Source organism: Pseudorasbora parva, chromosome 23 (assembly GCF_024679245.1).
Source record: "Pseudorasbora parva isolate DD20220531a chromosome 23, ASM2467924v1, whole genome shotgun sequence".
Lineage (NCBI taxonomy): Eukaryota > Metazoa > Chordata > Actinopteri > Cypriniformes > Gobionidae > Pseudorasbora > Pseudorasbora parva.
In genome coordinates, this window is record NC_090194.1 from 16222345 (window position 1) to 16249650 (window position 27306).

General features: G+C 37.8%; 1 protein-coding gene across 2 annotated transcripts in view; it reads right to left on the reverse strand.

The window, feature by feature from the left end:
• Window positions 1–15311: 15311 nt before the first annotated feature.
• Window positions 15312–27306, reverse strand: part of cwc27 (CWC27 spliceosome associated cyclophilin) — a 47834-nt gene continuing 35839 nt past the window's right edge. For both annotated transcript variants that reach the window (XM_067433587.1, XM_067433586.1), the window contains 3 exons: window positions 23796–23905; window positions 21716–21828; window positions 15312–15806 (listed from right to left, as the gene is read on the reverse strand). In XM_067433587.1, coding sequence (XP_067289688.1) covers window positions 15644–15806; window positions 21716–21828; window positions 23796–23905 — 386 coding nt within the window. In that variant the 3' untranslated portion in view covers window positions 15312–15643. The remainder of the gene's footprint in view (window positions 15807–21715; window positions 21829–23795; window positions 23906–27306) is intronic.

Genomic DNA, 27306 nt, shown 5'->3' on the forward strand with positions numbered 1-27306 from the left:
CCTACTCAAGTACCGTATGTAAGGAATAACTGACGATGGGCCGTCAAAAATAATGCACACCCGAGGTGATTGTCACAAACCAGTGTAGTGGATAACAACTCACAAAGATGAAGAAGAACTTTGAACAGGACTTTAATATACAAATCTTACAAAGAATAATCACACACTGGTATACAGACGTGTATATAGACGTCGACGGACAAAGACAGAGTGAAACTAAATACACACACTGATGACAGACATAACAAGGGGGACAGGTGACACAGATGATAATTAATTAAACACAGCTGGACTGGACTAAACTAACAAGGGATGACGGTGGCAACAGACATACATGTGACAATACGCCCCCTCCGAAACGGGAACCTCTGAGGAGGGAGGGCATGAAAACAGAAGAGGAAAAAACACAGAAATTCCAAAACAAAGAAAAACAGTCCAAGGAGGAGTGGAAAGTGGGAGGAGCCATGGTGGTGTACGACGTCACCTTGGGGACGACTGAAGGCGATGATGATGGAGGTGACACCCACCATGTTGACTGAGAGGCGATGGGGTGGAGAGAGACTGAAGACCTCGGCAGCCGCGACTGAGCCTCAACGACGATCCCCTGAGGTGGAAACAGGGATCCAGAGGACAGAGGTGGAGCGGGAGCAATCGAGGGTGGAGGTGAAGCCTGAGGGAAGGCGGAGCTTGCCTAAGCTGAAGGGGTGGAGGGCCGGAGAGCAGCGAACGTCCCGCAAGTCCACAGCGGAGTCATGGCGATGTCTGACCCAGGTGGAGGCGAAGTACCGAGGGAGCCCTGCGATGCCAAATGTCCGATGGTCCATGCTGGAGCCGAGGGAGGAAGGAGGGAAGGCGCAGGAGCCAGGGTGACAGGTCGAGGTGGAGCGGAGCACTCGGAGGCTGGAGGCGGAGCCACAGGCTTCAGATATCCAGAGATTGATGACTCCCAGCGGGTCCGAGGGGTAGCCGCACCACTGAGAGGAGGCTGGATCAGGAGTGGGGCTGGCGGCATCAATGACGGTGGACGGTGAGTTGCAGGATGCCAGCACCCACTCCAAATACTTTGAAAAGCTTCCTCGAGGAAGGACAACTGTACCCGACAACCCTCCCCGGACAACTGTACCCGTGTGGCGGCGTTGAGACCCACAAATAGGAACGAGCACAAGCAGCAGTCCAGGAAGGTGGTCTGATGGGCGAGATCCAAATACAGTTCTAAATGTCTCTTGAGGGAGCTTTCTCCCTGCTCAAGGCACATGAGCCTGACCGCTGGAAGGTCCATGGTGCACACAGGGGTGAAAACGGAAAACAAAACACTGAACACAAAAACGGGGGGAAAATAAACTCCTACAAACACTAAACGTTGTATACTTTTGTCGGTCTGTCGATCTGTCACAAACCAGTATAGTGGATAACAACTCACGAAGACGAAGAAGAGCTTGAAACAGGATTTTAATATACAAATCTTACAAAGAATAATCACACACTGGTATACATAGACGTGTATATAGACGTCGACGGACAAAGAGTGAAACTGAGGAACTAAATACACACACTGATGACAGACATAACAAGGGGGAAAGGTGACACAGATGATAATTAATTAAACACAGCTGGACTGGACTAAACTAACAAGGGATGACGGTGGAAACAGACATACATGTGACAGTGGTGATGCGACGCTAAGTGGAGTGGCTGTTACACCTCAGGTGTGGATTATTTTTCTAATAATTCAACGGCCCGTCGTCAATTCTTCCGCTTATACAACCACACGGTTACCACACCTCAAGACATCGATCCCAAGATATATTTAAAGGGATTAGTCCGGTTTTTGTACTTAAGACCATTTCTTCCGCGTCTCATCCAACGGCTCTTTTGCTACTTCCAAAACGTCATTTTAAAGCTGGTAACGCGGAGGCTTGAGCCGTTGATAGCATTATTCTGCAGTTATTAATGAAGTTATTATAAAGAGAGAGAGAGAGAGAGAGAGAGAGAGAGAGAGAGAGAGAGAGAGAGAGAGAGAGAGAGAGAGAGAGAGAGAGAGAGAGAGAGAGAGAGAGAGAGAGAGAGAGAGAGAGAGAGAGAGAGAGAGAGAGAGAGAGAGAGAGAGAGAGAGAGACGCTGCGTCCCAAATCGCCTACTTATACTACGTCCTAAAAGTGTGTACTTTTTTTGTGAAGAAAAAGTAATATACTATTGAGTGTGTAGCAGAAAAGGATGCAAGCTTTGGACATACTACCTCGCCATCTTTAACGGACTCTGTCGCTTGGTTACGAGCATCCCGTCACCGTTTAACTGCCTGTAAGGCATCGTAAGATTCGTCACAGTTCAAATCCTCCACATTCAGTTTAATCTCCTGCCGTATCGGAGAGAAATGTAGCCGCTCATTGATCTGCCATGTGTGGGTCTTTAATGCAGACTCTCCTCATGTGTTTGCAGTTGAAATATAATGATGCATTTAAAAGTTAATGGCCAAACGTGTCATTACAAAAGTTCACAATGCTGCTGCAGGTGAAATATAATGTGGACAATTGATAGTATTAAATATTGATAGTTGGTCACTCAAACCCCTTTATCTAAACTTTTCTACTTAACCGTCGGACTCGTACATCCGTCATGTTTGTCGTTTTTTAACGCTTTTTATCTGCGTTTGTAGTTCTAATCGTAGTTCTAAAATTTGGGTTGTGGGCAATATCAGCCATTAGAGTGCACATCGATCCGTACTTCGAATTCGGACAGGAAATAGTAAACCATCCGGGTATCTTTGGAATACTTTTTTTTCAACATACTACAATTTGGGACATACTAATTCTATTTTCAAATACTATTTAGTATGGATAGTATGCGAATTGGGACACAGGGAGAGGGGGAGAGAGAGAGGGGGGGGGGGAGAGAGAGAGAGAGAGAGAGAGAGAGAGAGAGAGAGAGCGAGCTTGGGTCAATTAGGCTAACGTTACATCTGTGCGTCTCTAAACAGCGCCGTTATTACCTTGCTAGTGAAAAAATATCAGAAATAGTCCTACTCACAATAGCGATTTAAGTACAAAAACCAGTTGTTGAACGTTTTATATTCAATATAAATATTCAAATTAACTTTAGGAAATTTTTGTTGTTTTTTAACTACTTATTGTTAACTTGAGAAATGTTGTCTTGGCAAATATAAAAAGAAACAAATAATTTAAAAAAAAGACAAAACACATAACTAAAAAAATATAAAAATATTTATGTTGATTATATAAATATAAAAACAACAGGCAATTCAAAATTTAAATAAATATTATAATAGTGTTGTTAAAGTGCAGTCACATACCTTTGTCTTGCTTTCAGATTTTCAAATATTTCTTTACTTCAAAATGAATGTTGTAAATAATGTGATTAATCTCAGGGCTGCGTAGTTTGATTCAAGTCTTAATTGAAGTAATTTTCTAATGAAGTCAAATCCTTATGAAGAAAATGAATTTAGAAAATAGCTTTATTCTAATACACTGTTGTGCTCTATGTATAAATCTACAAGAGACTTTGGCATGTCATGACAAAGGAAAACAATGATAGTCATTAAGATACACAATGTGAGAGAAAATAAAGGATCCACACCTTTCACCAGCCCTCAATCCAGACACAGCATTACCAGCTTTGAGTTTGTGTGTCCATGGTATCCCAAGCCAATATTTGTGTTGACCTCATCTCAACCTAATGACAATAACACAGCAAGAGAACAGCTGAAAAAAAGCTCATGCATAGTATTACAAAGGCAGCTCTCCATAAGCAATGTTCCATTGCTACCAAACTGCAGTCCTGCTTGTGTTGATAAACAAAAACAAAGACCTATAAGAGGTCTAGTTGCTTTTAATGATTGACCCGAAGTGCGCAATGGAAAGATGGCTTATGGAGACATCTAGAGTTCAGTACTTACTTATACAAGCACCAGTCAGGGTGCAGTTGTCCATCTGGAGAAATCCGGACAACACTGCAAGACTATGTCAAAACAACTTTCTGTCTTCAGCACAGCAGAAAACAAGACATTTTGAAGAACCGTTTCTGTGCAATGAAAGTCTTTTGGGTCCAAAAGAACACTGGGTCACACTACAGTATGTACTTACATCAAAAAATTAACAATATACTTTATGTGTTTATGTTGTATTGCAAAACACTTGTGCTGCTATTAAGGTAGGATACGGTTAAGGTAGGATACGGTTAAGGTTTGGTGTTATGGGTAGGTTTTAGGGTGGACTAATGGCCCTGAAACACCAAGCCGGCCGTCAACCGGCTTAGTTTTTGCAGTCGTTCCACACCGTTGGCACTAGTTGGACCATGTTTGGGAATATCTGGTTGATTGAGTATATTGTGTCCGTCTGTGTCGGTAAGAGAGAGAACTCTGATTGGATGTTCCGTTCAGTCAATGCACAAGAATAAAAGCAAAAGTGACGAAAGCAAACAAGTCTACGGTACAGATAGAAGGCTGTTTTTAATTTGACTTCATCTTGTGTGAGCATTCTATTTCTATTCAAATATTTTCCTAGCAAGCCGTCTGGAATGTAGAAAATGACCAGCATGATTGATATTCAAAATTGTAATTGTTTACGGTTTGTATACCTGCAGTCCTACTTTCGGTTTCTCTTTTTCTAATGATGAATATAGACTATTAATATCTGCTGATATAGAAAGTTATTTCCTTACACACAGATGCAGATGCTAGTTGAGTCACCTGTAGCCCTTTCGGGGTTGAAGCACAGCTTTGTGGCCGAGACGCAGCCAACGTAAGCCAGCAACAGTCAGCATTCATCGCCGCTAGTTCTTTTTTACACTGGCTTAGTCACGGCCTTAAGGGAAGGTCAACAGTGTAATTTATAAAATTAATTAGAAAATAACTATAGGTGTAATTAGATTCAGGTATTTTCTTAAATATATAGCAAGTACACTGTAAAAACATGTATTCACACAATAAGTAGTGGGATCGAACATTGATTGAACTTTAATGGACAATAAAAAAACGTATCAAAATATCTTGTGTTCTGCAGAAGAAAGTCAGATTGGGAACAGCTTGAGGGTCAGCAAATGACGACAAAATCTAGATTTTTTTTTAGGTGAACTATCCATTTAAACTCCAATTTTATATCTCCAGGAGCCATCCAGGAAATGGATAGACAAACTAATTGTCTGAAGGGTTTGGGTATGAATGGTGACACTGATGGCACCTTTTCCACAAGCAACACTCTATCTCTGTCTTTGGTGAAGCTATGAAGAAAAAATATGTGAATTACTGCTGTATTTCAAACATGTCCTCTAAGGCAGCACACCGACATGTTTTTCAAAAAGGTATGAAAATAAGAAGCAGACTAGCCCATTTCCTCCCCGGCAGTCTTGCATGCCGCCTGAACGTGGCCTCTTGAATAGTCTCAGACATTTTAAAGGGACAGTAAAACAAAACTGAAAATTCTGTCATTAATTACTCCCCTCATGTCGTTCCAGACCCATTCGACTTTCGTTCATCTTCGGAACATAACTTAAGATCTTTTTGATGAAATCTGAGAGATTTCTGTCCGTCCATTTACAGTTATGCATATACCACTTTGACGCTTCAAAAAGTTCATAAAGATATCGTAAAACAAACACTTTATATGACAAAAACTTTACATGATGAACAAACTGAATTTAGGCTTTTATTCAGAATTTAAACATTGATCAGCACACATAAACAGAAGCTCAATGGAACCTGCTTAATGTTCGAGAATGAACCGCATTGGTTCTTGCGGAAGCTCAAACGTGCTGTGCAACATGAGAATGAACCTCATTGGTTCTCTCGGAAGCTTAAAAGTAGGTTTGGAATGACATGAGGGTGAGTAATTTAGGTGAACTATCCCTTTAAGAGCTTCATCAAAAGATTCAAAGATATCCTAAATTTGAGAGGTTTTCTAATAGAAACTAATGAATAGTCCATGATAGAAACTCTGATGTTCATAATTGTGGGTCAAGTCAGATGATCACAACATTCAACCCATGTTGAAGTTATGAGATTGCTTCATTGGTTAATAATTTGTCTAGGGTTTTTCCTTGCCCCCAAGTTTCGCTGGTCTCCCACAGGCAGGCCTTAAATGGAAATATTATTCCAGTCGCAGACTGCAAGGTTAGATAACAACCATCCAGGGTGTAATTCAATGCAAAATGTCGTTCAGTCCGAGGTAAAATATTTTTGAGGTTTCCTTTTTAGAGTTTAACCTTGGTCTTGGTTGAAGACTTGGGCTTAATTTATTGTTTTGACTGGTTCCTTTCTATGCTTTAAAATTTTCGGGAAATAATATTCATTCCAGATCGGTCTCGTCAAATTCCTCCAGTACCAAGGTCTTCATGCAGTGCACCATGGATCCAAAACTCGGGCAAATATAGGAGGGAAAATTAATTCTTGGTGTTTTTGTTGATGGTTCAGCCATTACACACTATCAGATTTCACTCACTGACGCTGTGGTTGGCATAACCACTGCTGATACTGACAGAATTCATTCCAGTGACAGATTCTTAATGAGATGCCCACTGGATGTTTTTACCATTTCACTATTTTTACTTTCTCAGCAGTTTTCAATGAAAGTCAATGGAATCTAATATACATACAGGGTCTGACTTCATGTTGACTTTAAACATTGAACAACAGTTTAAAATTGCACACTGTTTTATGCTACAGATGCTGAATCTAAAAAGGATCAGTATAAAAGAAGAGGAACTAAAAGTGAATCCAGCAAGAACAGCATACATTTATTTGCGTTAAATGTTAATGTGAATTGTGGACTGCAAACACAGCGGATTTGCCAAGTTATGCTAAACTGTACATGAGAGTTTACTTCACACACTGTCTGACGTTCGGTCAGAAATGTAGGCCTCCTGACATCCACCTCTTGGGCTTGAGGCATGAAATCATCTCTCTGAAGCCTCAGTCATGCTCAATAACACAATTAGCGGCCCTTCAGTTGATTGTTATCATACTACGTTGGATGAGAGACACAGACTAGACTAGTCCTGTTTAGATTAACATAATTACCGTCAGGAGCAAATGATTCATGGGTAATATCACTCAGGCTTCCACAAGTGAAACCTTTCAGTGTCTGTTTTTCTTAGCACGCTTTCTGCTTCGCAGTTCACAGAATTAGATCATTAGATCACCAATCACAGAATTGATATATATGGTTCAAGATGATTAAATATGGAAATGTTATAATCAGAGTTGGGTAAGTTACTCTAAAAAAGTAATTAACTACTAGTTACTAATTACATCTTCAATAGTGTAATTAGATTACAGTGTAAATTACTCTCTCCAAAAAGTATTTCATTACTTATTACCTTCCAAATCCTATATCAACCTCGAGTTAAGCGATTCAAGGATATATAGGAATCGGCTCTTTTAATTCATTTAAATACATAATATAAAACTTCAATTATTCTTACTAACTAAGAATAAGACCAATGTATTACAAATGAAGGATACGTAAAAATATATGTTTTAAAGTTAATTTTAAATCAATGTTAATTCCACTATTGTATCATAGATACTGGTAATCGTTCTACAGCCTATACACAGTATTTAGTTCAATTACTTGTGAAGTAACTAATTAAATTACACAAAAAATGAGAGTAGTCCCTTGTTTTGCTTTTTCAAGGGAAAGGTAATTAAATTACAGTAACTAATTACTTAGTAACTAGTTACACCCAACACTTGTTATAATATACCTAATGCATCATATTCGATACCAAAATTATTAAGATCTCTACATTATGCTAAAAACAACCTGTTGTACCCAACCTACTACAAGCCTTCTGTCATCTGATTGATAATTTAGACTTTCTTAGCAAACCGTCTTTTAGTATTATTGTCAAAATGTCTTCCTTCAGGTTGTGCTACACATGCTTTTGTCTGTGAAATCTTTAATAATTTGGTAAAACTTTATAATAATAAGTATACATTCATGTATTTGCAAATCATTTGCAAACTATTAGTTCATAGTTAATACATAGTTTATATATTTTACTAGTTAAAATATTTACACAGTATATACACCAATTTTCCTAATATTTATATTGGTCATAATCATCATCAAACTTTTATTCAGGACACACACGGTCCAAAACATGTAAAACCAATACAACAATAGCAGTACAAACACACACACAAAAAAACAAACAAACAAACCCACAATATCACACGTTTACATACAAGCTAAAACGCCAGTGGCTCCACATACTGGAGAAGAATCTGACTGAACTTAGTGTTGGGTTCGTTAGTGCTAAGATTATTCTATTTGCTGAGTCAGTCAGTCTACACATACTTCTGTACATGATATTACGCAGCACTGCAGAGCAGGTGGGCACACCAGCACTGACAAACATCTGACTCGCACTGCTCCAACGTGGCACCTTAAGCAGCAGCCTCATCCCATCATTATACGCTACAGTAAGTTTCTGCATGCTGCTCTTCCTATACCGGCGCCATAAATGAGCAGTATACATAGGGGTACAAAATGCTCTAAAAAGGGTAGTTTTCACTGATCCTGAGCACATATGAAATTTTCGGATTAACATATTAGCTTGTGCATATATCATACGACATTGTCTAAAAATGTCCCTATCATCAGACAGGTCATCAGTTATGTAATGTCCTAAATATTTAGCCTCATCACACACCTTAAGAACAATACCAGACAGAGAGAAATCAGGAAATGTAAGTTTCATGTCCTCCCTACTCCTGACAATCATAATATTACTCTTTTCTGCATTATAATTAATGTCAAAATCTGTGCCATATTGTGAGCAGATGCTCAATAACTCTTGAAGACCAGCACTATACGGACTAAAAATCACCAGATCATCCGCATACAACAAGTGGTTTATAATCATATTACCAACCATACAGCCTGTTCCACAGCTGTTTAGCAGCTTCGATAAATCATCCAAATAGACATTAAAAAGAAACGGAGACAAAATGCTTCCCTGTCTAACTCCATTACATACATTGAATGGAGCTGACACAAAACTACCCCATTTTACATACATTGACTGATGCGCATACCAAAAAGCCAGAATTCTGACCAGACATTTGGGAACCCCTCGGTTATATAATTTATAAAATAATTTTTCATGATTTACACGATCAAAAGCTTTCGAAGCATCAATAAAACACATAAAAATTGTGGAATTGTGCCTGTTATACAAATCCAAAATCTCTTTTAAAGCAAAAATACACATATCAGTGCCATGTTTCTGTTTAAATCCAAACTGGTTGTCAGAGGTCAGGAAAAACTGTTCCAATTTATTCAGTAATGTCCTCTCAATGACCTTGGACAAGATACTTGCCAGAGCAATTGGACGGTAATTATCGATACTATTTATTTTGCCCGCTTTGTCTTTAATAATAGGCATTAACATAACAGATAAAATTGAATCAGGCAAAATACCATGAACTAAAAACCCAGTGAAACATATCGCAAGCAGAGGACAAAGTTTTCTACTTGCAAATTTTAAATGTTCAGCAGATATCTTATCCATACCACATGCTTTATTATCTTTTAACATCCTAACTGCATCATATATTTCTTTTGTGGAGACAGTCACCTCTTCATTAGTGTCAATATCGCCCACTGCAAAGGAGTTACTTTTAACACAATTGAACAGCTCGTAATAATGTTTTTGCCACAACTGAGTTATTTGCTCTGAATCAGTTACACCATCAATATTTGTTGGCACTGATGTTTTACAATTATTCATTCTTTTGATTTCTTTCCAGAAGTCATTTGGATTATTATTTTGCAGTTTCCTAATTCCATAATGATGTTAATTCTTGTGTTTTGCAGAACATTTGAGCTTCCTCAAGAACCAATGAGGTTCATTCTTGTGTTACGCAGCACGTTTGAGCTTCCTCAAGAACCAATGAGGTTCATTCTTGTGTTACGCAGCACGTTTGTGCTTCCTCAAGAACCAATGAGGTTCATTCTTGTGTTACGCAGCACGTTTGTGCTTCCTCAAGAACCAATGAGGTTCAGTATCGTGTTGCGCAGCACGTTTGAGTTTCAACAGGAACCATTGAGCTATTTCATCAAAAAAAAAAAAAGTGTGTTCCAAAGATGAACGAAATTCTCGAAACTCATCTTTGGAACACAAATTAAGATTTTTTGGGATGAAATATGAGAGCTTTTATTTATCAATGAGCCTTGACCGGCCGTGACCCTGTCGCTAGTTCACCACTATTTCTTCCTTGGACCATTTTTCATACTGACCACTGCAGACCAGAAACACCCCACAAGAGCTGCAGTTTTGGAGATGCTCTGACCCAGTCATCTACCCATCACTATTTATGGGTAGGTTTGACTAGACTATGTGAAATAAAGGACAAATCATTGTAGTAAAAGTTTCAAATGAAACCCAACCTTTAAAAGGGTCACGTGACAAGTCATTTTGCTGCAGCAGAGAGGCCAAAGAGAAAGGGGAAAGTGGGAACAGAACTATCTTGGCTTCTCCAGGGCTTAAAGGCAGCGAGGATTTCGTCTTGTTCTTGTAAAGGGGAAAAAGGATTAAGTGATCTATTTATAGTACTTATTCACAAGGGCAAAGGAAGATAGTGAGCAAGATAATGACATTACTGGTCCATTTAATCTCCCACAGTCATGTGACAAGCAGTAATGATGGGTCTTTTGTATCTTGGCCAGCAACGAGTAAGAATGTTAAGTGTTGCAGTGCAAGAGTGACATTGTCTTGTCTTCTCTCACCTCAAAATCCACCTTGAAAGTCAATATTCATGTTTCTTGCCAGAGGAAAGGTGAATGGAGTGAGTCTTTCACACCAAAAACTCAAAAAGGGGCAGCATTACTTTAAATTTGTCATGAACTGGATTTTTTTATACTGTTGTCTGAGGTCATATGACATTTGTGTGTTTTTTACATTCAAAAACATCATGAATAAGTAATAAGTATAAGTAATAAAATAATGTATAAGTAATAAGTATAAGTAATGGGCTATTTTCTACACTGGTTTTGAGGCTCTCTCCTGCACGCTTGGTTTTGATGGGCATGCCGCACTGAAGACTGGGTAAGATTTGAAGATTTGCATATTTAACGAGCTTCAGCTCCCTCGTCAGTACATATGGGAATTGTTTTGAAAGCGCGAGGGAAAACGACAATCGGAATGAATCGCCCACAGGGTTCGCCAAGCGTCTTTATCAGTCAAACACACTGATTTATCTCTCATCCACCTGCGATTGATTGGAATGTTATTTTTTTTTATTACTTGGATCGCCCGATCGGTGGATATAAGCACGAACCGTGCATCACACACACACGCACATATGCGGCAAGTACGTTGCACGATCAAAACTTCCACGATTGTATTTTTCCTTCAAATATCAAGTCAAGAGAGTGAACAACACACATCAAGAAAGAAATATTATTTCACTATTTAAAGATAGCCCATTGGCAGGCCAGGCTTACGCTTTGGTAGCCTGTCTGAATAACACATAGCCCCGGGACGTTGGGCTTTGTGAGCCCTGGCCCATTCATACTCGAGTCTGATCCTAGATTGCAACGAACCAACGATGCCACAAATAAAGGATTCTTCAGCCTTTGGCAGCGTGCTAAGGTATGTTCTGTTCGACATGTACACACAATAGATGTCAAACGATATGTAACAATGCATTATTATCACATATAAAAAAACATCTTTACTCACATTAGTGTGTTGCTTCATTCATTCATGTAATCTCATCCTGTCTGCAAATCCAGTCTCGTTTACAATCAAATCTATGGTAAAATGAATGTCTTCATTGTGCAATGTCTTCCCCACGTGAGCTGGATATTCTTTAAAAATAAAGTTCATCCATGCATTCTTAATATTGGAATCCGAATGAAGCTTATATAGTATGTTTATTGCTTAGAAGTTGGATCTGGTTTAGCTCTATGTAGGCCTATGTCATGTCAGGCATGAGTCGATGAGCAGCGCCACAGAATCAGGCGTTGTCCATACCATACGATGACGTCAAGGCGTGGCATATTAGGAGATCGATCGTTTGCTGGGCCCAGTGCCAATAAATGCTTTTCTTTGACTAACATGGAAATTTTCAGCTCTGAAACTTACAGGATATTCTTATATTACTATAACCTTTTATATATCAAAAGCTCAAGGGAAAGTTGATTACTTCTGGTTTCTTAAGGCTCCTGGAAAAGAGCTGATGTGAATTAACATTCAAATAGAGCTGAGAATGATTACAAATATAAAATGCTTGATAATGGTCCTCTAACAGGACAGTCTCAGAAAGAATGTACATTTATTTCTTTACTATAGACCACACAGTATGTATACATTTAAAATAACTAAGAATGTGTCATCATGGTTCCATTTATAAAAAATATATTTACATAAAATATTAAATTAAATTATGCAGGCCTGCTCAAGACATGCAGGGAGGTTTCCCAAAACTTAACTATTATCTTAATTATTGTGTCCAACATTTAAAAAAAATTCAAACGAGGGAATTAACTCTTTCCCCCCACATTGACAAACATTTTTGTTTATTCGTTTATTTCGTTATTTTCATTTATAAAATGTTCCATCTTTCCGTGTTTTCACTGTTATATGGTACGGGGCAGTATTACACAACTTTTGAAAGAGTACTGAATCTCCTGATCCAAACGTATGAAACGAAGATGCAGAGACAAGAGATAAAATAACACAATTACCAACGATAAACAGCATAAAAATCAAAACCGCCTAATGTTACAGAATGAAATGTCGATCCAGGACTGTGAAGCTTTGGGGTGTTAATGGACTCGATTTTCTCCAACTATGTTTCAATCATCGTTCTGAATCCGATCTGGATGAAAAAAAGACAACACAGGCCGAAAATTTTGTTGTCGGGGAGAGTAGAGAGTGACCAGTGCTCAGTAGAAAAGTTTTTTAGGGTTACTGTAGAAACATAGGCGAAAAGGGCGATTTCCATTTTAAGTGGACTCGTGGTGTATGTAGAAAGAAATGGCTAATTCTAAGGTAATAAAAACGTAACAGTTCAGTATGTAAGGGTTTATACACCACTGAAAACATAGTTATGTATATTATATTGCATTTATGTCAATAGACCTTCATAAATACTACATAATGCACCTTAAAGCTAGAGTTTTTGTTTGTTTGTTTGTTTAAAAGTGCATCTTTTCTTTTGATATATTGCATGTTCCGATATCCATACAAAACTATTTCATGGGGGCCATGGCATTTTTGTGAAAATGTATCAAAAACGCTGGTGGTGGCAGGCAACTTTTAAAAAAAATTTGGTGGTGAAAGAGTTAGTGGTCACAATTTAATGAACCGAGTCGTGGAGACAAATTTTTTTAAATCTCTTCAATATGTTTTCCTGTTTCAATAAAAATTGTTAAAGCACTAACATATATTTAATATTTATTCGACTACGATTATACAGGCATCATTAAGAACACTTTTATACATTATTATATGAAGTATATCTCACTAGACAGCAACTCCCCTTCCATAGATGCACATAATTATTCAGATCAGTCAGTCCCGTTAGGTTTGGGAACAACCTGAACGTGTCCATGGTGTAATGATGTGTTGAAATGGCAGACCCAGCGGTTTTATAAAAGTCTCGCTGTGACAGAGGCACAGTAGAGCGAGTAGTAGCTGCACTGGCTTTGGTGCGCCTCACCTGGTTTAAATTTGCAGCGGCTTTGGCCACGCGGCTCTTATGGTGTAACATTAACTCTCCTTCCTGTTCCATATGAAAATTTAAGCGTGATCCCAGAGGGGCAGTAAAAGGTTGCACGCTGGCCAAACCGTGCTGCTGGTCGCGCACACTCGTGGTAGATCATTTAGACCAAACCACAGTCAGCCGACATCATCAGGAACGCCAATGGACTCGGCTCTTTGGTAACAAAATACAAGACCGATAGGAACGACAGGAAAAACGATAGGAACTGTTTATTATCTCGCCACTGTTTTAAACAAATGGGAGGTTTTTTGGTGGGAGAATTAAGCTATGATTCAGACTGTATTTTTTGGAAGTACGGCTGCAGGACGAGTCAAGCGTAACTCTGGTTTACTTCACTACGGTCATGTGTGTCTTGCATTACTCCTGTTATTTAATGGACAGGTTGAACTCTGAGGTTCGTACTTGCTCGATTTAGGGCAGATGTGGAGTGGATCTAGCTTTCGCACGTTTTCACAGCTTCTGCAGAAAAGCTCTCTTTTTTTACGATGGCAGTCATGGCCGGTGATATGAAGTAGAGATAAGAGACGCTGCTATTGCATCATACAGCTGCATAGGCCTAGCTATTAAAACAATTAGATTAAAAAATGAATAACCCAAACAGGCGTTAAAAAGACTAGTATCTGCAATAACAGATTTGCATAACGTGACAGAAAATATAAATGTCTATCATGTATATGGAAAGAAACTATTAACTATTAGAATATAATAAAATAAAATAAACAAGATCATCCAATAAAGGTGCATTAAAGCACATTTGTAATATTCTCTAAATATTACATAATTTTATAATAATTTATTATTATAGTCTATTATAGGCAATACACATTTTTATATATATAAAAATATACATACAAATATATCAGATTTAATTTTTTTAACATTTATTTCTCTATATTATTTTACAAAATAATTGTATTGTATTGTTAGATTAGCTATATCGTATATAAACAAGTATTTTTGTTGTGGATGTGGCAATTGGGAAACAGGATTTGCAATTTGTGGTGAGTTCAATTCAATATTCATAGTTCATACTACTTTTTGGTGTCATTTGTGAGTTGATAGAAATGTCTCTGGTTGTGTAAAACAGACACATAATATTGTAATATCAACCACAGGCTCCAGAATCTAACCAAACTGTAATTTTATCACAGCATGTTTTAAGATATATAGCAAATACAATGGCTAAAGTAAAATAATGCAGATTTTTATTTTTAAATAGAATCGAAGCATGTTTTTTCACAGCCCCAAAAAGTATGTCTAACAAACTACAACACTCTAATTATAATCAGTGTAGACTGTGTGAGATTTATTTTGCTTTGTTATAATGGGAGTCTACAAATAAGTGTGAAAAGTGTGTATAATCTAACATTTATATCAACTAATGGCCACCCTCTCTGTATTGGCATTAGATGCTATGTGACTTTGATTGATTTTAGAATTAATTGGTCTATGTAGCTTGACGATGAATCCAGTCTACTTACAAACATTTTTCTCCCCAAATCAATTATGTTTAAGTAAATTCAATCAATGTATCAGTTAGGTCACAAAGTGAACAAGAATGCTTAAACATTAGAAGTAATGACTTTTATTACCGGGATGAAAATGTACACTCATTTTAAAAGCATGTGATTTTGTATGAAGGACTGAGCAGATGCTGTTGCTTTTCCTCTATGGGTAAAAAACAATAAACGCTTGCCATCTTTACAAGTATCTCCAGTAGGTAGAAATTAATGTCTTTTTAATAAAGATCCCCCATTCACACTGACAGAACCATCAGTTAATATGATTCCTCTCCGGAAGAAATGCATTTGCCCCTGATGTTATGCCATTTCTAATGGTAGGAGTCATTCCAGATGGGCAGTTTGAGGCAGCAGGTGAACGAAGAGTGTAGCTGTAGTCTCACCTCCTGGCCTTCTTCTCTTTCATGAGTTTTTTGCTCTCCTCACGTCTCCTCTTGTTGACAGGGTTGCGTGGATCATAGATCTCGAATGTGTCTTCATCCTGCATGTTGGCATCTTTTACCTTTCTGCTTTGTTCATCAAAGTGCAGAACATGGGCCATCCTAAATCACAAGGGGAAACAGAGTTCAGTTCAAAAGAACAGCAAAGTGCAGCTCACAGGCAAATAAATCATCAAAATCAGAGTGGGAAGTTCCCGGTGGAATAGATCAGATCAGAGCAGACTTACAAATCTGATGAGTCCACAAACAGCCTGTTTTACAGCATCTTTAACTCTTTCCCCACCACTGACGGAAATTTCCTTCAATTACGACACAACACTCTCCGCAATTGACTTTCCGTGTTTTCACGATTATACTGTAGGGGATGCTATTACACAACTTCTTGAAAGTACTGAATCTCTTGATCAAAACACAGGCGAAGAAGAAGCAGAAACAGTATATGTAATCATATGCATATGTAAAATAATGCGATCATCAACATTAAACAGAATATAAATCAAAACTGGCTAATTGTTACTGACTAAAATGTCAACCAAGGACAAGCTATAGGACTGTTCAATCTTGATAGTCTTTGACAAAAAAACGGGATGCAGTGGCTGGGAACGTTTTTCAGAAAAGCTGGTGGGAAAAGAGTTAAAAGGGAATAACTTATCAAAATATTAAAATTGGCATTTGCTCTCATTGTGAGTGTTTCCTAGCAGATAAATAAATAAATAAATAAATAAATAAATAAATATATATTAATAAGTATTATAGATACAAAAATATAACATAATAAATAATGCAAATAACACATGCTTGTTCTTTTTTAAGTGATATAAAATGCTCTACAGTATAATATACCTAGAACCAACAAGACAGTATGTGGAAGCCAAAATAATAAGTCCTACTAAGTTGTGTCTTCAACAAAGCAGCATTTGTTCTTTTTCCAGCTGTCTTATGCCTACTTGCAAACATGTTTTCCCCCCAAACCAATTAAGTGCAAACAATGCTGCATGGCCAATTCTAAAGATTTCATTGGCATGTGATTTACACTAAAACAAATACTAACCAAACCATAGACTCTAAACTTAACCTTAGTTTTGCATTGGTGGCAAATCCGTTACCACAATCAGATCCACCCAGGAAATTTCTGAAGCATGATTGATCTTCAGCTTCTACCTCGACAGTAGGTGGTTTCAATAATCCAGCACAGATGCTCATCTACATTGCATTTCTACAGTAATGCTCTTTTCCTCTCTTTTCACGGCACGGCTGGAGAGGTGATTGGCAGGCAGACTAACATTCCATGGAGCATTCCTGAGTGCCAGCATCAAAAAGAAGAGCTCACAGCTGGCTAAAGTCGCTTCCTGAGGACTCCTGAAGACTGCAGCCCAATCCAAGACACAGTTTACACTAAGCCAATAGGTTTCTGAACACAGAACTACAGTTCTGTCATTTCTGAGTGGTTCTATTGATGGCTACAAAGATTTCAGGAGTCCCCGCTAAGATAATAAAAAAATAGGAAATGATGTCATCATTTTATCACTCTAAACCCATGTGGTTTATTTCTTCTTTGTCTTTACAATCAAAGTTAACTTTCACCTTATGCACAAAAACAGTCATAATATATATATAAAGTCATAGACTCTTAAAAATGAAGGGTTCTTTATTGACATTGATGGCTCATGAAGAACTTTTAACATCCATGAAACCTTTACATTCCACAAAAAAGTTATTTATAGTGGAAAATTGTTCTTGTTATTTAAAATATTTTTGTTTTTTTTCACTGAAAAGCTATTAGGAGAACCAACAAAATTCACTTGCAATCAATGCAAAATCACCTTTTTGGAACATTTATTTTTGAGTGTAGAGGTTTGAAATTATATGAGGTTGAGAATGGCTGAACTTTCATTCTGTCTGAGGTCATGCAGATCCACACATCTAACCCCTGCTCTGCTGACCTACATTTCATACTGAGATGATGGTTTCTGAGGAACTGTCAGAATCAAGACATGGAGAGTACCTCAAAGAAGTGTCAAGAAGGGTGAAACAGGTCATTGTTATACATCATGGACATGGCTGGATGGCTCTCTGGGGTCTCATTCTAACCACAAAAAAGAAAAAAAAGATTCTAAAAGAACTGACATTCCACACCTGTTTGAGCTATTCTGGTGAAGGTCAGAATTTCTGGAAAGACTTTATCCTTCAAGAATCCAAATCTGTGGTGCAGGTATCGTAATGAACGCTTTCGCCTCCAAAGCATAGAGCTGGTTTTAAAGAACAAGATGTGACGGGACTTTAAATAATTCAATGACTGCCAGCAGTCATTCAATACGGTGCAACTTTTGGTGGTTTCACAGAAGTGTGTCAGGAAGTAACTGTAGGAGCTGAAGGAAGATTTTTAAATTGAGCTAGTTGTCCGAGTCAAGATGAATACATTAAGGAACGGAGAATGGAACCGGCCTCCTCTCTAAAATTATGAGCCTTTTCGTTGTAAGTAATCCTCCATGCTGCTATTTTTGAGCAATCGCAGAACCCCTGAATTCGGCCAAAGAGATGCATAAAGAAACTGCGAGTGCATGCGAGCCCATTTTTAAGTGTTAAACCGAGTGTGTGTGTGCATGCTTGCATCCATTTGAAGTCCGTAGGAGATGTGACAGCTCATCTAGAATGTCATGGCTATACTCTGGCAGACCCACAGGTCTCCCGTCGCGCAAGGCAGTCGGCACTGATAATTTGTCTAGCAGTCTCGGTGATGACAGCCCGTCGGACTCCTCGCCTAGAGTTATGGCTCACACAAAAATCCCACCGTTTGATTGGGGCTCTTATCAGGGAGGGGCTCCCGCCATGATGCCGAGGCCCTCGGAAGCCTCTTCCTGAATTTATTTTTCTTTCGCTTTTGCGAAAGAGGGGGAACCAAGAGAGGAGGCCTGGGCGAAAAGGGGTTTTTGTAGACGCAGACACAGATGGAATAGTTTACAATCTGGCCCAGACTTGACTTCCAGTGTCTGACCTGTTGTAACCCATGTTCCGTTCGTGGGGTGCACCAGGCGTTCAGAAAGTGGTACAGACTTCCCACTGCTGTTTTTCTAGCACTGGGGGCCTCCTGTCCCTCCTCCGCCCCAGAATCAGTCCTGAGACGTCCTAGCGTCGTGGGGGTCCTTAGACAGTAATGACGGCCTATCCAGAGGACGAAGTAACTGATAGGAAGCACATAGGAACTCAAGCTCAGACGGCGGCGCCCCTTTTGCACTCACATGTGGTATTTGTTGGAACATTTGAGTGGATATATTTAGATAAAGACTCAAGGTCTTTGAAGAAAAGCAAATACGAGAGAAAAACACACCGTGTCCATTCATTTCCCTGCGGTGGCTTGCAGCGTGAAGAGGGAGGACGACGGTCTGACAGATCTTCGCTTTATCCTCAGCACGTCACCGGTGTGGCTGCGGCACGGACTCGCACACCATTAAGACTGATAATTAATCAAGCATAAAGCCATTACTTTCCACAGAGGCATGCACTCGACCACATTCTTTACGTTTGATTGTGATTTACGGTCTTCCTTCGAAAGCATAAAATAAATGCAGCGGACGTCTACCAAAAAGTTAAGCAAAGACGAGCTGCATCCAACCCGCAGAGTCGCTTCAAAACACATCCAGTGGAAAACTACCCTGGGTTTGCAATGAACTGCATCTATGGATTGGGCATACCTAAAAAAATAATACCCAAAAAAAGCAAACCACTGAAGCTATACGTTTTAACTGAGAGCGAAAAAGCAGAATGATTTACCAGTCTGCTTCCCGTAATCCTCAGAAAAACTAGAAGTGCCTTGTGACGCATTGGTCATGGCAGTGCTTCAGAAATAAAGCATATCTATGAATCACAGTAATGTCCAATCACGTTGAGAGTTCATTAAATAGAAAAACACATCTTTCAAACTGAAAGCCATAAACGTGGATGAGCAAAATCAGTTTTTAAGTACCTACCGCCATCTCAGAGGCCGTACTTACAAACACATGCATCTTCATCACATGTGCTCAGAAGATTATGGAGAAAACAGAATCAAACTGAAACATTTCTAATTGATATTCTATTTGTGTATTTAAGCGCACAATCAGGGCCATAACTTTATGCCTCGCATACAGCATTAAGATTGATGCTCCCTGGAGCCTGATTCATTTTGCAGCATCATAAATGTTATCCTGGCCAAAGAACTCAGCTGTCAATAACACCCTCGGCCCAACATGGAAACGTTCCCATCAGATCAGGACAAAAAATAATAATCTAGAGGATGCCAAAAAGAAAAGCTAAGCTGTGTTTAGTCTTCATATTTAAAGGAGGGCAAAAATAAAACCGAACAGACTTAATATTTGCACAGTGAGTGGTGTGTGTGATTTAGTGATCTAGCACCGGTGTGACATAGTAATTATTTAATTTCTGTCTTCATAATCTAGTAGTATGGCGTTGGATTGGAATGTCTCTAGTGACGTATAGACAGTTAAGGCAGTTGTTACAGCTCACAACATACAATACTGTCCAACACAGTGCCTAGTTGCGAGTGATAGCGTAAAAAAACAAACAGTAGGGGAGAGAGTGGGGTAAGTTGTGCCACTTTTTAGTCGTCACCAAGGAGAAAATGTAAAGAAATCCTTGATTTTATAAACAGATGTCTGCTATCAAATTAAATTACAGAAACGCATCAATAACAAGGCATAAAAAATATAAAAAGTGGTACAGTGCCACAAATTGTTAGAGGTAAACATGTCAAGGGGTAAGCCGATCCATTGGGAAAAATGGAAATGATTTACATTTCAAATAAAAATGTGAACATAAATAAGAAAATAAGCTTCTCGTTCCTAAGTACACATTATTTGCATTTTCATAAACCATCCAGAAAAAAGGTTTAATATTCATGCAGTAAAAAATATTGTTTGTTGTCACTGGCACAGGACTGTATTTGGAAGAAAATTAGTTAATAAATTCATGGTTAAAAGTGTAGCCAAAAAAAAAAAAGTGAAATTCACTAACAAACATATATTTTAAGGCCTTAATTTTTTCAGTAACGTAAAATATATTTTGCTGGATATGGTGTGATAATTTAAAATATGAAGAAAAAATATTGTAGTTTTCTGGATTCAGGCGTGCCACATCTTACTCCACATCTTACTTCACTATGGATTTAATAGTGCTGTAGAAGTCAAACTACCATGTCTCTGGTCATCATTGGGAAAGCATAGACAGAACACAAAAAAGCATTCATTTGCAGAGCTGGCGAACAGAGATACTTGGGCATATTGTTAGTGCTGGCTTTGTGCTAGTGTAGCTGAATCCTGTTGACCAACTTGGCGTGAGAAGCAAACTAAAAATTGGTCTTTAAAGTGAAGCTAGTTGCCCAAAAAAAGTCTCACTGGTTACGCGGATTAAAAGCCTGGTGGGGACACCAGCACACCCCTTATCCAAAACACATGCTGGTGTTATGGAAAATTCCAACAATGGTTTATCGCTGAACGCTCGTTCTGCTGGCATCCGTAATGAGCGTCTGTTAAAAAGACAGCACGCGTCTGACTGCAGGTTGACGTGCCCTGTCTGGCGTACGGTGGGTGTGACACGTTCCATCTGGGCACTTCGTCTGCTGAAGCAGTTATTTACTCAGTTAAGTCAGCTGAGAAAACTACTTCTCCACAAGTGGCTATTGCAGCGCAGCAAAAACAAACACTGCATACTGTTCTAATGGTGTCAGTGCACTCCAGAGCCAAACGCATTACTTGGCTGGAGAGCGAGGTGGTTCAGGCACACTTAAGGAGAGCAGCTGTGTCTGATGTGGAGAGAGGTATGAACGTTTCGCTATGTTAGTCCAAATAAATAGCCCTGCTACCTTAATGCGAAACAGTAGCTGTGCATTGGGACAACCAATGAGGCGCGAGTTATTGAGAATGCATTTGATCACAGACAACTGCAAGTCCATTAGTGCATTAAACCTCTGTAGGACTGGAGAACTCGGCGTACAGAACCAAGTAAAAGCCACTCACCAGCCCTTATCGTCATCCTCGCCTAGTTCCTCCACGTTTTCCTCTGGAACACTAGGAGTCTCCGTAATCGCAGATGATAGCTTGGATTTGAAGCTTTCCAAAAGGGCAAGTGTCTTTAGAGCCAAGAGAAAGTATGTTATTTTGACTTTTCAAATTGTATTTTTTTATTTATTACATCATTACCCTAAGTTAGTTTCAAACCTGTGCAATTTTCTTTCTTCTATAAAACAGTTGAGTAATCGAAAACGCTGCAAAAAAATGTTTTGTGATGATGCAAGTCAATAGAGTAGTATGCGAGATTAACAATTTTCTACTTTATATTGGACTTTTTAGTTTTCTAAAGTCAAAGTAAAAGTTTTCAGTGTGTCCAAACAATAAAAGTCAATAGGGTCCAATGTAATTAAACTGTAATTGTTTGGAGAAAAACAGCAGGAAAAGGCTGTCATCCACTGAAAATCACATGCCCAACAGCTCTACTTCCCACACTCAAGAAGTGACACTCGATTCATTCTTGAGTCACATCTTTTCAAATAATAATTCTTCAAATAATAAACCTTCCAAAAGGCAAACATCTCAATATTTACACAAAGTATGATATTTGTTTTAACGATTTAAATAACGCTTCTTATTCTTTATGACTTTTGTTCATTTTACACTGCTGTGATTTGTTTCCTCCATTAAAAATACAAAGCACATACATGCATCCAAAGGTAACTATTTAAAAAAACAAAAACATAATATTTATCATAGTTTGCATCTGCAGAAAGCATCTGTTACACATTTTTCATTTATGATAATGCCAATATTTACGACATATTTATGACTTATTTAATCATAGAGATATTGTACTAGGTACAATATTTAAGTTTATCACTAATTAAACAAGTATACACTGCCGTTCAAAAGTTTTTGATCTGTAATATTTTTAATGTTTTAGAAGTCGTCTCTTCACCAAGGCTGCATCTATTTTATTAAAAATACAAACAAAAAACAGTAATATTGTGAAATATTAAAATGTTAAATAACTTTTGTTTTATATATATTCTGAAATATAGTTATTTCTGTGATGCAAAGCTGAATATTCAGCATCAATACTCAGAAATAATATTCACTAATATTCAGAAATCATTCTAATGTGATTTGATGCTAAAGAAACATTTATGATGATTATCAATGTTCAAAAACACTTGTTTTCAAAAGAACAGCATTTATTTTATATAGAATATTTTGTAAAATTAAAATGCTTTTACTGTCACGTTTGGCCAATTTTAATGCATCCTTGCTGAATAAAATGTATACATTACTTAAAACTTTCTATTCAATAAAGAATCCTAAAAACTATGTTTTACACAATTGTTTTCAACATTGATAATCATAAATGTTACTTAAACAGCAAATCATCACCAATAAATCTGTTTGTCACAAAAAATACAACTTTGGAGAAATTATGTGGACAAGTAGCCATAATAATCTTCAGAAATTCACCTTTTGTGTTCCACAGAAGAAAGCAAGTTTAACAGGTTTGGAACTTTAGTAAATGATGGAAGCATCATCATTCTTGAGTGAACCGTTCTTTTAAGAAGAAACTTGTCATTTAGTTTGAGCAGGAATGAGCTAGCACTTCCAAAATCATAACAAAACCTTTTTACCATTAAAAGAGTGCTGCATCCGAAATCGCATACTTCCCTACTATATAGTATGTGAAAAACAGTATGTGACAAAAGAAGTATTTTATTTTCAGAAGTCTGAATTCACAGTACTCATAAAAGAGTAGGCAAAAAGTACCCAGATGAACTATTTGAACACTTGTCACTACGTTGAACACTTTACTGTCCCATGAGGTCACAGGAGAGGATTTGTAAATGGCAGGTAAGTGACGTTACTGGCGCTGGTAGGTCACGTCATGATAATGACATCATGGCTAATATAGTACCTCAAGACTACATCCATACTACACACACTCATACTATATAGAACATGTTTTGGCAGTTTCAAAGTCATTACTTATTCGAAATAATCACCTACACAGGAGAGCATGCGATTTCAGATACAGCCTTAGTGTCTTAAAGCAACGACCTACCTGAGCCTCTCGACCCGAACCCTTTTTTAGTTTCTGCTTCCTTACTTCTTCATACTTCTTCCTGCTCTCCAGGTACTCCATCATCGCCTCATTGGTCGGCTTACTGTCACCTTTGAGAGAAAAGAAGAGTGATCACAATCTAGATAAGAGAAATTAACTTACCCTCAGGGATCAATCTGTCTATTAGTTTAGATTTTATATATAGTAGTGTGACTAACTTGAAAGGATTTACATGAAAAGAAAAACAGCTGAATTCCAGAGCAGAAGTTATTACTATCATATGGACATAACTATGAAATACATAAAGTTTATACTGCTATAAACTTAGATGAAGATGACAGCTCCTGTGGGCCGATTTCTTCCAAGAATAATCGTATCGCCAATGCCAAAATGTAGGTCCTAAGACCCTCATCAGTGCAAAGGCCAAAATTTATGACTTTTGCAGTCCCAATGACTTTCTGTGCTATAAAGAGATGAATTTTATTCAAATTATAAGGAAACACGTGATATACATATATATATGCTGAAAGGATTACACAAATGAAATAGGAAACGCATCAAAATGTGTTTATGTAACACTGAGGCTCTCCAATCTTTCAAAATAATCACAACGAACACTACCAAACTAAGGAAAAAAGAGAAAAGGTACAAAAGAAGGTGATATGGCAATGTAAGTATGTTAAGTATTTAATGAAATAAAAGTTCTGTAATTTCCAACATGATATTATAACAGGTTTATTTGTTGGCAATTTGCAGCATACAGTACCTGTCAAAAGTTCAGAAACATTAAAAAAAAGTATGTTTTTGAAAGATGTCGATTCTGCTCACAAAGTCTGCATTTATATATGATCAAAAATACAGTAAAAAAACTGGAATATTGTGATAAATGTATCACATGTATTAAATGTATACAAATGTTCTATTTTAATAAATTAAAAAAAGTTATTTATTCCTGAGGCAGAGCTAAATTTTCAGCATCATTACTCTAGTATTCAGTGTCACATGAGCCTTCAGAAAATCTTCTAATATGCTGATTCGATGCTCAAAAAACATTTGATTATTTTCAATGTCGAGTCAATTTCATTAACTGATAACATTAATATACTAACTAACCTATTGTACTAAAATCTGTTTATAACCTTTATAATACACTGATTCATCATGTGGTTTTCTTATTACCACTTAAGGTTTTGTATCTGTCAAAGTTAATCACAAAACACCATCATGGTAACACACAACACTGACAAAATGCTAAATATTATTATTAAATAATATAAATATTATTTTTAACAACAAGACGTAGCATTAAGATATAAATCATTGAATTTAGGTGTTCCAAACACTTCCATGGCCACAGGTGTATAAAATCAAGCACCTCTCAGGAGATCAGTGAATTCAAGTGTGATACCGTGATAGGTTACCACCTGCGCAATAAGTCCATTCGTGAAATTTCCTCACTACTTTATATTCCACGGTCAACTGTTAGTGGTATTATAACAAAGTGGAAGCAATTGGGAACAACAGCAACTCAGCCACAAATTGGTAGGCCACGTAAAATCACAGAGGGGTCAGCACATGCTGAGGTGCACAGTGTGCAGATGTCATGTGGCCTTCAGATTAGCTCAAGCACAGTTTGCAGAGAGCTTCATGGAATGGGTTACCATGGCCGAGCAGCTGCATCTAAGCCTTACATCAAGTGCAATGCTAAGCGAAGCAATCTGATTGACGAATCTGGGTTTGGCAGTTGCCAGGAGAATGGTACTTGTCTGACTGCATTGTCAGTGTAAAGTTTGGTGGAGGGGGATTATGGTATGCCGGCTTCACTAACACCTCTTCATGCAGCTACCTATTTTTCCCAGTCTCCCATCCAAGTACTGACCAGGCTCAGTTTTTGAAGTCATACAGGGAAATACTTGAGAAAAAAACATTTAGAAACTTATTTAAATCATGAGGGAGTGTATTTGGCACAGAAATACTCCGTCATACGTCCAACTAGTTTTTTGAAATTTTGGCCATGTTTAGAATGAGAATCTATAAGATGATGGCGGTTCAAAATTCATGCTTCTTAGGAAGTGGAGCCACGCACAAATTAACAAAAAATATGCACATGCAGCCACGCAAAATAGGGTCTCGCACGCTCAATGCACACCTTCGTGCTTGCGCGGACGCGGAACTAAGCGATAAACCATAATTTACATAACTGATAACAAATTTATAATAAGAAAAACTTTGGGGACCTGAACCCGGGAAGAGGATAAAGACAATGGTCATTTATTATTAATTCTCATTCATTACTAATTCTCTCATTATCATACTCACCAATTGGAGAAGTGCTTAAAAATAAAGTATATTCTATAAATTCCATGCCAGATTTGCAGTAACTGGAAAAGTCAATAACATCAAAGCTGGACTGTTGACACTAGTGTCTACAGGCATTAATGTGCCACAGCAAATTCCCCCACTCAGACGGCTGGCACTGATTGCCCGGCGGGTACAGTGCTTCTTTCGACTACACCTGCCTTCACGGCAACTATGACTGAATGCTTCTCCACAACAAGCTCAAGGGGAACAAACTACATCAGACGGAGCCTCCAACATTTGGGTGATTTATTTCATGTTAGCGCTTGTCATGTAACGAAAAATCTTTTTCCCCTCACAAATGGAACGCTTGTTTATTCTTCGTATTTATGGTGCAGCAAAAACCGCATTGGAAAGAGGCTGGAAATTTGTTTTTCAGCAATGAGAGTGTGTGCCATGCGTTAGTCTGAGAGCCAGTGACTGTGTTTGAAAATGTTTAGTCTGTGGCATGAGCTAATAGAAAACTAGAAAGACAGAAAGAAAGTAATGAGCCAAAGACTATTAAAACACATTAACTGTGTAGAAAACCGAACACTCTACCTCTTTTCAAATCTATGAAAAAAAACAGGGCTGCCAATATGGGCTGAAAAGGCATGTTTATCATGATTGTAATTTAAACAATGAAAGATACAGCACTGATAGGACTGAAATAAACAAGTATTACAACAAAGTACAAGATCTTTGACATTCTTTAAGTACATGGCTGTCAATATAAATATAAATCAGCGAAAAAAAATATTGCTATAATAGTTTTAATGTTTCTTAATAAGGACTGTTATATTAAATGATATATTAAGACCATTGAGGGGGAGATTAAGCTCACAATGTCTTTCTGTAAAGCATCAATTATTAGTTATAAGTTTAATTATTAATAAAATTGGTCATTTAAAAAAATCATGAGGTAATTGTCAGTATCCAGTCCAATCAAAAAGCCCCCCAAAAAAACCCGGCTGGAGCAAGCAGTTCCATCAAATTTGTTAACTGAATTTTGTATAAGTTCTTTTTATTTGATTTCTGCCCCTCCATTAGCAGTCTAAGCAACTGCCATTTTGACGCTTTAAAAAGTTAGATTATAAAACTAATCTATAATGAATTGAGCCATTTAGTCCAAATTTTATTGAAATCATGACGGTTGCTTTGTATGATGAACAGA